Here is a 16,008-nt window from a genome sequence, read left to right on the forward strand (position 1 = left end):
CCCCTAGGGGCTATCGTGAGGGTGGTGGCAGCAGGAAGTGGAACGTCCTGGAAGAGGACAGGGAGGGATGGGGGCGGGAATCAAGACTGGTTCTGAATTTAGGCCACTGGGATCAGCTGCTTCTCTCACCAGGAGTGGCTCCTCCTGGGAGAAGGTTCTGTGCCATGGACTGGCTTCTGGGTGTTTTCTACAAAACATGCTGTGTCACAAGCGGGATCTGCTGTATACTTTGCTGGGCCCAGTACAAAATAAAGATACACAGCCCCTTGTTCAGAAATTGTCAAGACGGTGACAGCAGAGCATCAGACTAAGCTGGGGCTGGAGGTGGCTGGAGGGGACTCTGAACTCAGGGTCCCATGCCACACAACCATGACGCCACCTCTGGCCTTAGCTTCTCCCTGTGGGGACTAGGGATGGGTCTGGGCCCCCTCCCCTGGGTACAGTGATGAGAAGGTTTAACAGAGAGTATGTGATGACGATCTTTAAAACCTGGCTCCCAGGTGTGACCACACTGTGTAATCTGAAAACATATCCACGTTAAGGCTGATGCCCCCGAGGCCCTTTCTGGCCAGGCAGTTGGTAAAGCACCAGGGAAAGACAGAACTCCTGTCTGTGGGCAGAGAGATGGACTGAGGCCAGAGCCAGGCCGTGGGGGTCTCGTGGGATCAGGAGCTGGGGGTGTGTCCACCGCCTTCCCCTCTCTCCTCTTGGGTGCCGAGGGCTGGAGAGTGAGCAGGGCTGAGCACACGGTTTCGGGTGACTGTGTCCTGCACTTACTTTTCCATGATGAAGAAAGCAAGCAAACCCAGACTCTTAAGGCCAGGGAGTTTCTGTCTTGCCTCAGAACTCCCTTGGATCTCTTGTCTGCATTTAGAAAGAGATGATGAGAATAAAAGGGCTCTGATTTCCAGTAGCCTCTGCTTCATAGGCACCATGTTAAATAATGTTAAATCATGGCAGCCTCGTGGCTGTAAAAAGACTTTTGGAGAGTGGACAGAAATAACTTTCCATTTGGGGTCAGTGTGTGTGTGTGACACACTGCACGCGTGTGCACACACATGGATGTGTGAAGCCTGTGCATGTGCATGCAAACACTGAAGGTGGAAACGCATGCCTCCCTGTTACTTGTGTGCACAGCAGTTGTAGGGATTGTGTGTGCCTTCACACACAATTGGTCTGTGCATGAGTAGATTCTGACGTCTGAAATCTTTACACCCTGCTTCTGGCAGTCAGTCTTGTTTGTTGTAAGGAGCAGGGGCAAGAGTCAGCAGCACGTGAGCGGGTTGGGTCTGGGGTGAGGGGGCTGTCTGTCGTCCCCTTCTGTGTCACGGCCACATCAGAGCTCCATGGGGTGGATCCGCTGCCTCTGTTCACTAGCCTCCTCTGTCCTCTGCTTGCCTTGGCTTCCCCCTCTCAACCTCAGCACACACAGGCTCTGGCTCACTCAGCACTCTGGGGCTCATCTCTGTGTATGGTCGTGGCTCCTGGCCTTCTTCACCAACTGTGTCACAGTGCCAGTTTGCAGGCAGAATGTGATCAGCCCAGCTCACCTTCTTGTGTTGTCATCAATCACTGACCAGTATCTGGATCCTGCCCACAGGTCAGGTCCGATCAGCTTTTGGGGGGAACCTAGTCATGGTACAAGTGGGGTCACTACTGGGGCTCTGGTTGGGACAGTTTTCCTTAGAAGTGCATGGACACAGAGGGCCATGATGAACATCCCAGGTCCTTCAGCAAAGCCTCTGTCACCTGCTCAGGACCCATCCTGTGGAGGCGGGGACACCTGGGCTGCCCCACAGGCAGGACTTGCTGGGCAAAGTGGACTCAAGGGGAGGCAGCCTTCTGCAGCCTGGGGTCTGCTCTTTACCCCCCTCTGCTCCCCTGTTAGGAGTTAAATTGTGCCCCCTATTCATATGTTGAAGTCTTCACTTCAGAATGTTACCTTGTTTGGAGACGGGGTCTTAACCAAGGTACTGATGCTAAAATGAGGTCATTAGGATGGACATTCAGTTCAGTTCAGTTCAGTCACTCAGTTGTGTCCGACTCTTTGCGACCCCATGAATCGCAGCACGCCAGGCCTCCCTGTCCATCACCAACTCCCGGAGTTCACTCAGACTCACGTCCATGGAGTCGGTGATGCCATCCAGCCATCTCATCCTCTGTCGTCCCCTTCTCCTCCTGCCCCCAGTCCCTCCCAGCATCAGAGTCTTTTCCAATGAGTCAACTCTTTGCATGAGGTGGCCAAAGTACTGGAGTTTCAGCTTTAGCATCATTCCTTCCAAAGAAATCCCAGGGCTGATCTCCTTCAGAATGGACTGGTTGGATCTCCTTGCAGTCCAAAGGACTCTCAAGAGTCTTCTCCAACACCACAGTTCAAAAGCATCAATTCTTCAGCGCCCAGCCTTCTTCACAGTCCAACTCTCACATCCATACATGACCACGGGAAAAACCATAGCCTTGACTAGACGGAACTTAGTTGGCAAAGTAATGTCTATGCCTTTTAATATGCTATCTAGGTTGGTCATAACTTTCCTTCCAAGGAGTAAGCATCTTTTAATTTCATGGCTGCAGTCACCATCTGCAGTGATTTTGGAGCCCCCCAAAATAAAGTCTGACACTGTTTCCACTATTTCCCCATCTATTAATCCAGTACAAATGGTGTCCTTATAAGAAAGAGAAATTTGGAAACAAGACACAGAGAGAAGATGGTTATTTGCCAGCTAGGGAGCAAGGCCTGGCAAACCCCCTTTCGTCACAGCCCTCGGGGGAATCAACCTGCCAACACCTTCATTTTGGACTTCTGGGCTCCAGGAACATGAAACACCACACTTCCGTTGTTTAAGCCACCTGGTCTATGGTATTTTGTTATAGAAGCTCTAACAAACACACCAAGAAAAACTTTCCGAAAAGAAGGGAAGAAGCCATTGGACACCACCGTCCCTAGAGGGTGGACTGGGGCTACAGACGTCCAGTGAGGGTGACAGCCAGGAGGCCAGGCCTTCTTGCATTCACAACCACCCGTGTGTGTAAGGCCTCTAACCTGGGTGCTTCCGACACCTGGCCCCTGGACTCACCGCAGGAGGAAGCTCTGAGTCCGGTACCTTAACTAGGTGTTTACCATCTTTGGTGAGACCCACTGAAGGCCAGGAAAAAAAAATCTCACCCTATTTGTATTTCAGAAAGACTCCTTGAAAACTAGTGTGGAGGGTAGGTAAGATGGCAATGGAGGAAGGCTGGAGACAGGGAGGCAGGCCCTCGTGAGTGATGAGGGGGCCCAGGGAGGGGATTTGGGGGCTGTTGAAGAGGCATCACTGCCATGATGGACTGACAAGATATGGGAGTGAGGAGCAGCGGGGAGGTTAGAGACAGACGACTCTGGTGTGAGCGCCTGGAGGAGGGCGGTGCTGGTCAAGTGGGTGGGCCTGGAAGGATGAGGGACAGGTCTGTTTTCTGCACGTCAGATGAGCACTGTCCAAGGGACAGCCACCCAGCTGCCTGGGGCCTGTCAGCAGCGGGAGACTGGACCTGGGGCGCAGAGGAGAGGTCCGGGCACAGACGGGGAGTTGAGTATCACTGTGTCAGGGGTGGGGGCCCTTGTGCAGAGGGACTGGCTGTGAGCTGCTTCTCCCAGTAACAGGGCTAGAGACTGGCACTCAAGAGGTGATCGGGGTGAGCACAGAAGGAGTGGGGGTGATGACACGGGGAGGGAGGAAACACGCAGGCGGAAGCCGGCCACTTACAAGCCAAGGAACCCCTGAGGCCTCTAGATGCTCGGGGAGAGGCCTGGACCTGATTCTCCTCACAGCTCTCAGAAGGAGCCAGCCCAGCTGACACCCCGACTTCAGACTCCTAGCCTTCAGAACCGTGTGACGACAGCTGTTTAAGCCACCCAGTGTGTGACGTTGTTGCCCCTGGGAACTAATGCACCGTGATTCATGGAAGGAGTTAACGGTCTCGGCAGCTGGACGTGACAATTGCTGACACGAGGCTCACTGCTGAGGGCCTGGGCCGTGGACGGCTCTGGGAGGTGAAGGCGGTGGCTTCCAGAGAGCAGTGTGGTCTGAAGCCCAGTGGCTGACGAGCCTTCCTGGTTTCTCAGGATGAAAGACTAAGGCGTCTTGTAGAAGCAGAGGGAACCCTCTCTCTGGAGGTGACCTTGAGGTCGAGGTGCCCGTTTCGTCTCCCTGGGCCCCACAGAGAAAGCTGGCAGCTTGCACAACAAGTTCCCACTGTCTGCCCAGCCTTAAAGCCTCGTTTCTCAGGCATGGGAGCAGGGAGGGCAAACAGTCACATCTTGGGCTCCAAGTTCAGAGGAGCCAGGCCTGAATCTCCACCAAATGACTGCAACAGCCCTTAATCAATGGTATTTTATTGTCAGTTATAAATATTTTCCACGTGTCCCCTATTTACAGTTGCAAAATAGTTTATGATATTATACCCTCACCCACCATTCAGCGTCTTTCTATAAACTCCATGAAAACTGAATAGGAAATACAAAGCTCTTTTGGGGGCCCACCAACCTGGTTCCCCAGACTCCAAACACCCCCACACGGACAGCAGGCAGCGTTGCAGCGGGTGCTACACAGTAGCAAAGGGGCGGGGCGTGGGGGCAGCTCAGGCGGGTCAGGACACCAGGCTCCTCAGGACGTTGGTGATGCTCCAGTGCTGGCCCGAGCACCTCTGCAGCACCAGCTGGAAGCCGAACTCCGCTTCGCTGTTCTCCTGCAGCTCCAGACAGCGCTTGGACTTGCGGTTCTGGATGGGGCCTCCCTAGGAGCCAGGGTGGAGAGTGGGGTCAGAGGGTGTGGGGGAGCCTCAGGCCCAGTGGCTGGTGGGGATTACTTGTGGGTGCAGACACATGGGATCCTGGGAGGCTGCAGGAGGTCTGGGGTCAGCATGCCCACAGAGCCTGAGGCTTCCCATCTCCAGGTGCTGGTTTCCTCCCCAAGATGGAACCCTGTGCCTCTGTTTTCTTCACAGGGCCCTAGTCCTTTGTTAGAAAAGAGGACAGAAATGCCCCAGCCCAGCTTCCATCTATCTAGCTGCGTGTGGCATGCTGGTTTGCTTCTATTGCACCTGCCATGGGGGCTGGGTCCTGCTCCCCATTTGTTCTGCAAATCCTAGTTCCTTGGGACCGCCCTATGATTGGCCTGAATGTAAGCATCACCAGAGGCCCAGGACCTCCTGCTTTTAGGGTCCTTGCTCCCAAATGAACCTCTGGAGTCATCAGTGCTGGCCTCAACCAAACCCAGGCTCCTAGATACTGTCTTACTGCCCTGGGCTTGGTCAGCCCTGGATATGCTTGGTTTCCCTCTATGCTGCTGATGTCCCAGAAGGTTCTGTAGCCATGCATACTCAGTTTATGCTCAAAGTCCGTGAAAGAAGGGAGGTTCTGCTTCTTAAAGCAGCTCTACAGCAGCAAAAAAGAAACCTCCAATTTTTGCTTTTAGTGAGATCCTTGCAGGCCTTGGACACTCTGAGGCTGCTGGCTGGCACCTGGGTGAAGGTCCAGACTCTCGGAGTATCTCTGAGTTTCATCAAAGATGTGCTCAGCCCGACTTTGGCCTCCCAGGCAGGCAGGCTCTTATAAGTTGGCCTCCTGGAGCTTCATGGTACTGGAGTATATGGACTCCAGTATATGGAAATTCACTTTTCCCCAGAATACTCCTGTGCTTCCCATCTCAGCAATAACCAAGCATTTCCACTGACACCTCTGCTTATCCCCAGGACTGATTAGGCACCAAGTCCTACCAATTCCTCCTCATGCCCTGTGACTGTCCCCTTATCCCCATGCCATCACATCTGCCCTGGTTCAGGCCACAGTCTTCTGTCACCTGGACAACTGCACCAGTCTCCTAACTGACCCCCCCTCCACAAGCAGGACTCGGTAGTGCACCCCCAGCTGCCCCCATGCCCATCCCAGTGAACAGCACCCTGTGATAGAGGGGGACACACTCCTCTTCTGTAAGGAAGCCATCCCCTTGGCCACTATTGTCCCCATGGCGACCACTGACACCTCAAGAGAACACTGAGACTCAGTTCTTCCAACCACCTGGGAAATGGGCAGCATCTCCTGCAGCTGAGTGTACACCGCCCTGAGACCCACTGACCCCATGCCCAGGCAGGTATCCAGAACTGTCTGCACCGGTTCTGAAGCATGGTTTATAAAAGCTCCAACCTGGACACAACCCAAATGTCCATCAATAGTACAATGGATAAATAACTTGTGGTTATTCACATAACATACTTAGCTTTAAAAATGATCAAACCAGAGCTCCATTCATTAAGGACAAATCCTACAAATATAACGTTAGCAAAAGAAGCCAGACAAAGAACACATACACAGTTAGACTTATACATACTTTCCAAACAGGCAAAATAAGGCCACAGGCTCAGAGTCAGGGGTGGGTATCTTGGGGAGTGGGGAGTGGGAAAATGATTGACAGTAGACCAAAGGATGTTTCTTGGGAGTAGGGAGTGTGCTATTTCCTGACCTGGCTGGCGGCCACCTAAATGTTGGCTTTGTTTTAAATTATTGAGTTGAACATTTACTTTGGTATGTATGTTTGGATGGTTCTATCTGGGTATATGTTATTCTTCAGCTAAAAAAAATTAAAACAAAAATCCAGCTCTCTCAGAGGGACTTTGAACAGCAGGTGAAGAAGCCAGGGTGGCAGAGGGGGTAAGGAGTGTGTTTTATATGTGTGTCTGGGAGGGGCTGTGGGACTCTCCATTTCCTGTGTGTGGGAGATGGCTCGGGGACTGCAGACCTCCTTGGAAGCATTCGAGGGAGCAAAGCAGTGTCTCCCCATGTGCCCCGGCCCCAGCACCTCCCCCGAGGAGAGTAGGGACTCACTGATCCCAAGAGTGGAGAGACAGCACAACAGAAGCAGCTCACCTGGGGCCCAGAGGTGCAGCCAGAGAGAAGCCCTCAGGCTCAGGCTCTCAGACGATGGGCCACCAGGCAGGGGCTCGGAAAGGCCCCTGGGGTCCCTGTGTTGGAAGAGATGTGGAAGGCTGGCCCTCTCATTCTCACCTGCAAGCTGACTGAGCCCTCCTGGCTGGGCACGCTTCCCTGGGCCGCTCCATCTTGGGAGAATTCTCCTCTACTGAAGGAAAATTGTTGTCTCAGGGGCACCCAGCAAGGGGCCCCAGACTGTGCCCTGGGGTTTCCACAGGCGGGTGGGCTCCTTCTTCTCCACCTTCTCCTTTACCATAGGGGAAGATGGGGCCCGCAGTCCCCCCTAGTTCCATTCTCTACCAGCTGAAACATTTCCAGTTCCTTGTGAGACAATCTGGTTTCATTTTCCCGCCTGGTGCCCTCCCGTGGACAAACTCCAGCAGTTGTGTGTCACTCAGAACTGACCACAGAGCAGAGGGTCCCCACCTTGTCTCCACTGGACAAGAGGCTCCTTGGACATAGCCAAGGACTTTGTACTTTGGTGGCCACACCACGCTCCCGAGCCCTGACTGGATGACTTTGTTGGCCAGCCCCAAGTCGTATCTTCAGAAGCTGTGCTCCACCTTGGGTCCTCTCCCTGTCCCTCAAAATCTTGGCTTTTGAATCCAGGGGTATCCCTTGTGATATCTGCTCTAAGCGAGGCCAGGCAGCCACTCAGGTTTCCAAGGCCTGAGCGCTCTGCTGCCCACACCCAGGCTGGGTCTAGTGCTTTGTGGGCCTGGGGCTAACCCCTCCGATCCTCCTGTGTCCCCAGCAGCCTGGTGGAATGTCTTATTCTATGAGGCTGGAGGAGAGCTCAGGCAGGATGGGAATGAAACCAGCCCAGCTCTCTAATCACAGGGTCTGCTGGTGATTCGGCTGGTGAGACAGAGGAGAGGCCTGGACAAAGATGCTTCTGCCTGGGGCAAGCTGCTCTGCCCTTCTGCTTCCTTTCTCTCTAGGGCCAGATGGTAACTATGGTCCTGATGACTGAAGAATGAGCAGAAGGATCGATGGGCAACCCCTTTAACAGCTATAACACAACAGATGGATATGAAGCTATTCATGGTGTCAGGATCGGGGCTCCAGAAAAAGTGCACAACAGGCAGAAAAGGGGACAGTCGAGGATTCCGACAGCTCAGGACGTCCTCAAGGCCAGGCCAGGCCTTGCCAACCGTGAGGCTGCTGCACCAAGCCCAGAGCACTGAAGTCTGGAGAAACTTGTCCAAAACAGAGGCATCCATAGCCCTCTCCTTTCCTGCCAGCCACTCGGGCACATTCTAAGCCTTCCCCTGGGGCGCCGTGCCAAGGCCCAGAGAGGGAGGTGGGGCAGAGGTCTCTGAGAAGCAGAGTGTTCCTTCAGAGACTCAAATATGGCATTTCCCAGGCCCTACCCTGACCCAGACGCACTCTCAGCACCCAAGACACAGGAAGCATGGTGACCCTGAGGCAGAAACAGCCGGTATGGCCTCCGGGAAGGCTGTGAGAGAAATGGAGTCAGGCCAAGAGCAGGGCTGTGAAGGAGACACAACCTCAGTGAGGGCATCCGGACCTGAGGGTGGAGAATGAGGCCAAGAGAGCTCTCTCCCCAGAGGCTTTGAAGGAGGATCTTCTAGAACAGAGCAGTAAGGCCACCTTGGAGGCCTGGTGTACGTCTTGGGGCATATGTGGGATATGCAGAGAGGAGCCAGCCCACTCTCTGATGTGCAGCTGCGCTGGTCACCGGCCAGTCTCCCTCCTGTCTTCCTTCCCAGACCTCAAGCTCTGTCATTGAGCAAACCCTGGAATCTCACCTCATTCCTGGGCAAATTCGATTTGCCACAATTATGAAGGAGACTCCTTTTCTCTATTGGGTCCCTTCACAGTGAGCTCAGCACCTTTGGGGGCAGCCTGGGGGGGCTGCTATCCTTACCTCTACCTGTAGGCTCTGCCCTGAGACAAAAGTAGTGACGGTCAGGGCTCATTCCCGTGTCCCCGGCACTGCGTTAAGTGCTTCACACGCTGTTTCAAGTGTTCCTCACAATAACGCTGAGCAGTGGAGGTAAGAATTATCCCCATTTTGTAGAATTGGAGACTGAGGCTCAGAGAGTTGGGCCACACGGTCAGTCAGTGGGAGAGTCGGGCTGGGAGTCTGCCGCCTTCACTCTTCCCCACTAGGCTGAGTGGCCAGACCCTCCCCTCCATTCATCCCCGCCCAGGCCTGTTGGTGAACTAGACTGAGAGCTGCTGGTGCACCACAGCTTGGGGTAGGGGAAGGCCACCCGATGAGTCCCAGGGGCTCTGGAGTCAGGTTGATCTCATTCTTTTGAGAGTTCTCTGCAAAGACGTGATTCATCGCTCTATCCATCCATCCAGTATTTAATGAGTGCCTATCACATTCTGGGAACAGTTACTGGCCACTGACACATATCAGTGAGTAAACAGAGGAGAACTTTTGTGGAGACTGTATTCTAGGAGGAAGAGAGAACAGTAGATTCTTTAGTGTGTTAAAGGTGCTAAGATTATGCACAAAAATGGAGAACAGTGCTGTGGATTGAATGTGTTCCCTATAAATCCATGTGTTGAAGCCCTGATCCCCAGTGTGATGTGAGGTAGGACCTTTGGGGAGGAATTAGGTCCCAGGGGCAGAGCCCTCCTGATGGAATTAGTGCCCTTATAAGAAGAGACGCAGGAGAGATGGTCTCTTTCTCTGGGCCACGCAAGGACACAGTGAAAATGTGGCCATGTGAAAACCAGGAAGAGGGTTCTCACCAGACACCAAATCTGCTGGCACCTTGATCCTGAACTTTCCAGCCTCCAGAATGGTGAGTAATAAATGTTTGTGGTTCAAGTTTCCCAGTCACTGGTCTTCTTTTTATACCAGCAGCCCAGATAGACTAAGTCCAGCAGGTTGGGAGGATTCGGGAACTGCTGTGAGCAGGAGGCAGGCTGCAGCAGCGGGAGATGCTTGGGGGTAATCCTGAGAAGATGCAAGCTGGGCAAAGCGTGAGGGAGGAAAAAAGGAGTCTAGGTGCATCGGGGAGACTTGTGTCCCAGAATGAAGCTCCCGCACCCCCAGAGGCCTGGTGTGTGCTGGGAACAGCATGGGGTCGGGGGAGGAGAGGACACCCAGGAGCTGAGAGAGGGGCAGGTTGTGTGAAGGGACTTTGGCTCTTCATCCAGTGACAGGACTGGCCACTGCGAGGTGGGACTGACATGCTAAACGGGTCCCTCAGGCTGCTGTGTGGCATGTAGAGCACAGGGGTGGGGAGCGGGGAGGAAGGAGCCAGGACCACCTGTTAGCAGGTTCTCAACCAGAGAGCCCCTGGCAGCCCCGCCCTCAGGGGAGGGCGAAGTTGCTGGGTTTACCAGTCCAGTTATCTAAATTATTTGTGTAATACTTACAACAGGATCTGGAAACACACAATACTTTTAATTAAAGAATTTAAATAAGGGCAATTAAACCTGGCAGGAGAGAGGCCGCAGCACACAGAGAGCTTAATTGGAACGGAAACCGAGTTAAGTATGGAAACAGTGTTTTAAAAAAAAAAAAAAAAGGAAAGCTGAATGTATGGAATTAAGAAGGCTAATAATAATTCCTAGAGCTGGGTTCCCAGCCCCCAGCCTAGCTCCTTCTTCTTCCCAAGCCTCTCTGGCGTAGAGACTAGAATGGGCATCAGAGTTGGGATGAGTGGAAGCAAGAACATGGGACTCTGCTCCCAGCCCTGCTTCCAGCTCTCCCTGGCTGTAACCCTGGTAAGTGGCTGAGCCATCCTGGGCTTCAGTCTTCTTGTTTTTAAAAGGTACCAGAGGACCGTGGGGGTACAGACACATGGAGCACTGACTATGGGCCCAGCGGGGCACATGGTACTATGGTCCATGAGCTCTTTGGGCTGAGGTGCTAAGGAGCCGACTCCGGATTTCACAGCCACGCACTTCCTCTCTGCCTGTTTGCCCAGGTGTGTGTCTACGGCAGGTGACTAACCCTGGGGATGTGGGCAGGGCAAATGGATTAGACAGCCCCTGAAGGGCTTTCTGACACCGTTGATCATTGGGGCCCACCTTCTGACCCACACAGGCCTAGTGTGTACAGGGAACAGCATGGGGCTGGGGGAGAAAATGAGGCCCAAGATCTAATGTGAATGGACTTTGGCTGTTCATCCCATGACAGGACTGGCCACTGCGGGGTGGAACTGACATGCTAACCAGGTCCCTCCGGCTGCTGTGTGGAGTGTAGAGCACTGGCAGGGGTGGGGAAGGAGGAAGCAAGCACATTTTTAAGCTGCCTGTGCCCCACTCCAGTACTCTTGCCTGGAAAATCCCATGGATGCAGAAGCCTGGTGGGCTGCAGTCCATGGGGTTGCTGAGTTGAACACGACTGAGTGACTTTACTTTCACTTTTCACTTTCATGCATTGGAGAAGGAAATGGCAACCCACTTCAGTGTTCTTGCCTGGAGAATCCCAGGGATGCGGGAGCCTGGTGGGAGGCCATCTATGGGGTCGCACAGAGTCGGACACGACTGAAGCAACTTAGCAGCAGCAGCGGTGCTTTTCACAACTGCCGGTGCTGCTGGTCCAGGGACCATACTTTGGGGACCACGAGCAAACCGTGATCCTCTCTGGGGAAAGGATGAGGCTTGGCTTATCGCCCCCAGCTGGAGCACCCGGAGCAGCTGAGCTAAGCTCAGGCTGCTCTCGTGCTTGCAATCAAGGTGTTTACAAGGAGGTTGCGTGAAGACTGAATCCTGTATTCCAAAGACTGCTTCTTTCAGAGCTCTGTTTCCACTTTTCGTTCTAATTAGTTTTCCATGGGCAAGTGGCCCAGTGGGTCTTTGGCTTTAAGCACAGTGGATGTGGGAGTTTCCAGGTTAAGTCGTTAATGATTAATAACCAAGTAATTCAAAGCATGGGTGGGATGTTAGTGCTAGATAAAGAAATCCTGAGATTAAGTCTTTTTTGTAGAGGAAAGTGGTCTTTCTGTACTATGAATATTCAACACTTGGTTTATTTAAAAAGTGCTTTGGTGTTTGTTGTTCTTAAAGGAGACGCACCTGTTCCTGAGTGAGATTCTGCTTGGGATTTGCTCTGAGGTCTGTTGGACTGAAAATAGGGTAATGGCAATGTCAAATGCAAAAGGAAGGGTGAAGGAGGGTATCCAGCAAGATGGCTGGAGGGAGTTTGCTGAGGAAGGAGGAATACAGCCTGTTCATACACATCTACAGCTGGCTGTCAGGGAGACCCTAGCCCCAAACTCCTACTGCAGTAATCCACGGGTTTTCTAGAGACAAGACAAAGCCTCCTTGGCATTAAGGTTTAAAGCATGGGCCCTGGAGGCAGAATCCTGATTTGACCTCAGACAAATACTATAATCTCTCTGTGCCTCAGTTTCCTCATCTGTAGAATGGGGATATGAAGCGCCTGATGGCAACGTCATGAGGATGAAGTGATATTTATACAGCAGTTACAGTAGTACCTGGTGCACAGTAAGAACCACGTGAATGTTTGATACATAAAATTTAAAATCCCACCCACAGGTTCCCTGGTGGCTCAATGGTAAAGAATCCACCTGCCAATGCAGGAGACACAAGTTTGATCCCTGGTCTGGGAAGATCCCACATGCCTCAGAGCAACTAAGCCCCTGAGCCACAATTACTGAGCTTGAGCTCTAGAGCCCAGAAGCCACAACTACTGAGGCTGCACAACCTAGAGCCCGTGCTCCACAACAGAAACCACTGCAATGAGAAGCCTGCACGTTGTAACTAGAGAGTCACCCCCACTTGACGCAACTAGAGAAAAGCTGGTGCAGCATGAAGACCCAGCTCAGCCAAAAATAAGTAACTAACTAAAGGAAAATTTTAAATAAATAAGTAAAATTCCCCCTGGGTCTGAACAGTGAGGTACTGAGCCTTCACACCTGGTCCTGGCTCCTGATCTAAAGTGCTGACAGCCATAAACTAAAAATAACTAAGAAAATATTCAGGGCCTAAATAAAGCTTTGTCAGTCCTTCAAAACCGGACAGTTCTACACTTGCCCCTTCATGTGACATGGAAATGAAAAGCTGCTTTATTCCAGAGCTGCAAAGAAACACCCGATTATAGTCTTTTCTTCTCAGTACAAAAGGTTCTCCAAGTTGGACTTCCTGACAGCGCCTGGGGATTGGAGCAGGAGAAAGTCAAGGACTCCTCCTCCTTGCGTGCTGGGAAATTCTTTGGCAGAATCAGTGATGCTCCCTGGGAAATGTGCTCTGCAAATAAGTTCTTTTTGGAGTGAGTTACTCATCTTGCATCAAATTATCAAATTAGAACCCACAAATCAGAACAAGTGGTCCATGGCCAGGCTCTGCTCTCAGCTCTCTTCCAGGCGGTCTCTGCAGGCTCTCGAAATGCTTTCTCTCCCGGCCTTAACAGTCATCTCTGCTGTTATCCTTGATGCTCTCCATTTGGAAAAGGCATTAAAAAGCCTTTTAAAGCCCTTGCCTCTGAGCTGAGAATGAGGCAAGACTGGGGGTTGAGATGGGAGGACAGCCCACCAGTGGGAAGGCTGCCCTGTGCACTGAATGGGACTTGCCTGTGTTCCTATCACCCTCAATGGCCCACAGGGATGACAACACATCTCAGAGTCTGGGGCAGCATGAAGTGCGGTCAGAACACACTGACATCTCATCAGAGCCTCTTGTTTTAACAAATATTCATACAAATTGCTACTCCCTTTCATACAGTATGCATACTTGTTTTAGTAAAGATCATTTCCACCTTCCTCCCCCAAATCTGAAGCTATAGGAAGAGTAAGCTGGAGCAGCCTGCTTCAATCATGGCTGTGTATCGCGGCTGGATGCACTACCCTCTAAAAATGTTCTTGCAGGGATTTCCCAACTAAACTGAGCCCTTTGACTACCATGTTCAAATGTCCTTGAAATACTGTAGTACAATTATTTTTTTTTCAGCATGTATACGTGCATGCAAGGAGGAGTTGTTGAGGGTAGAGTCCATCTTTGGGTCTCCCACAAACCTGTCTCGAGATCTGGGACACAGAATATTTGTATTAGTATTTGTGAATTTTTAGAAAGGATTCTTTCATTTAATCGACAGCATCCTGAGGTATCTCTTCTGTTTCAGGCTTTCTGTTAGGTGCTAGAGACACTGAAAGTGTAAGATAGCCCATCCCTCCAGTCTATTAGTTGATGAGAGAAAGAGTTATGGAGAAAAATAACAGATAAACAATTCCATAAAGTGGGATAATGATGACCCTCATAGCAGACATGCAGCTCATTTTCAAGTTCATGGTGCTTCTTAGTAAGGTGGGCCCACTTGGGGCTTCTAGGTAGAAAAAGCCCTTTTCTGGGCATTAGGAGCTTAGAATTATAGAATTTCAGAGTTGGCAAGCCCTGAGAACCATCCAATCCAAGTCTACTTAGAGCTGTGACACCACTAATGGCCTGCTGAGTGGTTCTCTGAGTCCACCTCTTCCTTGAATGGCCAATTTCTTTTATTTTTTTTTAATTAAATTTTATTTTTTAACTTTACAATATTGTATTGGTTTTGCCATATATCGAAATGAATCCGCCACAGGTATACATGTGTTCCCCATCCTGAACCCTCCTCCCTCCTCCCTCCCCATACCATCCCTCTGGGTCGTCCCATTGCACCAGCCCCAAGCATCCAGTATCGTGCATCGAACCTGGACTGGCGACTCATTTCATATATGATATTATACATATTTCGATGCCATTGAATGGCCAATTTCATGTCCAGACATCTCTATGAGAAAGCTGCTCTGTAAATTGCCCTTGTATCCCCCTCCAGCTGGTCCTCCCTCAGAGATGCCTAGGACAAGCCTGTTCTCTTTGCCTACAGAAACCCTTATGATATTTGAGGGTGGAGATCATCCATTCCTGAGGTCATTTTTGCTTCAACCATGTATTCAAATAGACTTTAAGGAAGCTGAAATTTAAAGGACACACATCATAACAGCCTTCCTAGGTCATGAATTCCCTCAATAACATCTTGGAGAGAGGACGTGGCATTTGCTTAACCATTCAAAGCGATAGTGATGGGGGGTGGTGGGGAGGATGGGTGCCTCACTGCCCCTGAGAGGCAGTCCATTGCTTTGGTGCCACACAGTTCTCCTGTGTAGTGACCTAATACCTGCTTCCCCCTGTCTCCTTCTCTTGGTCCAGGGGCACTTATTAGATGCCTCTTTCACTGACACTGTGTTGCCTAATCCCAGAATCCCCCAGATATCAGTATGTGGGGTACTCTGAGAAGGTTAAAGTCTTATGCACGTGTGTGTGCTGAGTTGCTTCAGTCATGTCCGACTGTTTGCGACCCCAAGGACTGTAGCCTGCCCGGCTCCTCTGTCCATGGGATTCCAAGTATGGCAAGAATACTGGGGTGGTTTGCCACGCCCTTCTGCAGGGGATCTAACCTGTGTCTCTTATGTCTCCTGCATTGGCAGGCAGGTTCTTTACTACTAGTGACATCTGGGAAGCCCTAAAGTCTTATACCTAATGTATATGAGTCTATGATCCCAGGACATAGTTTAGGAAATTCTTTAATTCTGGATGAGTCACAAGTTAGAAAAATCATGAAGGAACAACTACCACTTCTGATGTTAATGAAGTCTCATCACTTGTTGACATGGGAAATGTTGGCTGTTTAGAGATAGGTGCTAACTGACTTCTTCAAACTCAGAGCCTGGGGTGGCCCTCAATTCATAATCTCCCCTCACAACTACCTCCATTTAATTCATCACTACTTCCGATAGACTGATGAACTGTCTCTCAATGTTCTCCCCAGCAGTTGCCTGGTTCCATGCCCCCATGGCAACCTCATCCATCCCTTTTCTCACAAGGGTGATGGAACAGCCTCCTACTTTCTTCTCTGTCCTCCATTCCACCTTGCACTCTGCTGCCAGAGTTATTCAGACCACATCATGTCAATCTAAAGCTTATCGAACCCCTCCTGTGAAAAGTGAAGTGAAAGTGTTAGTCGCTCAGTCTTGTTGGACTCTTTGTGACCCCATGGGCTATAGCCTGCCCGGCTCCTCTGTCCATAGAATTCTCCAGGCAAGAGTACTGGAGTGGGTAGC

General features: G+C 51.4%; 1 protein-coding gene across 2 annotated transcripts in view; it reads right to left on the reverse strand.

The window, feature by feature from the left end:
- GALNT18 (polypeptide N-acetylgalactosaminyltransferase 18) overlaps positions 1–16,008 on the reverse strand; it is a 373,443-nt gene that overhangs the window by 15,327 nt on the left and 342,108 nt on the right. Inside the window, exon 11 of one of the 2 annotated variants that reach the window (XM_005887188.2) lies at positions 4,353–4,770. The exons of the other annotated variant lie outside the window; for it this stretch is intronic. Within the exon in view, the coding sequence (XP_005887250.1) occupies positions 4,624–4,770 (147 nt within the window). The 3' untranslated portion in view covers positions 4,353–4,623. Of the gene's footprint in view, positions 1–4,352; positions 4,771–16,008 lie in introns of those variants that run through there. 2 annotated transcript variants of the gene reach the window in all.

The sequence above is a fragment of the Bos mutus genome, chromosome 15, assembly GCF_027580195.1.
Source record: "Bos mutus isolate GX-2022 chromosome 15, NWIPB_WYAK_1.1, whole genome shotgun sequence".
Classification (NCBI taxonomy): domain Eukaryota; kingdom Metazoa; phylum Chordata; class Mammalia; order Artiodactyla; family Bovidae; genus Bos; species Bos mutus.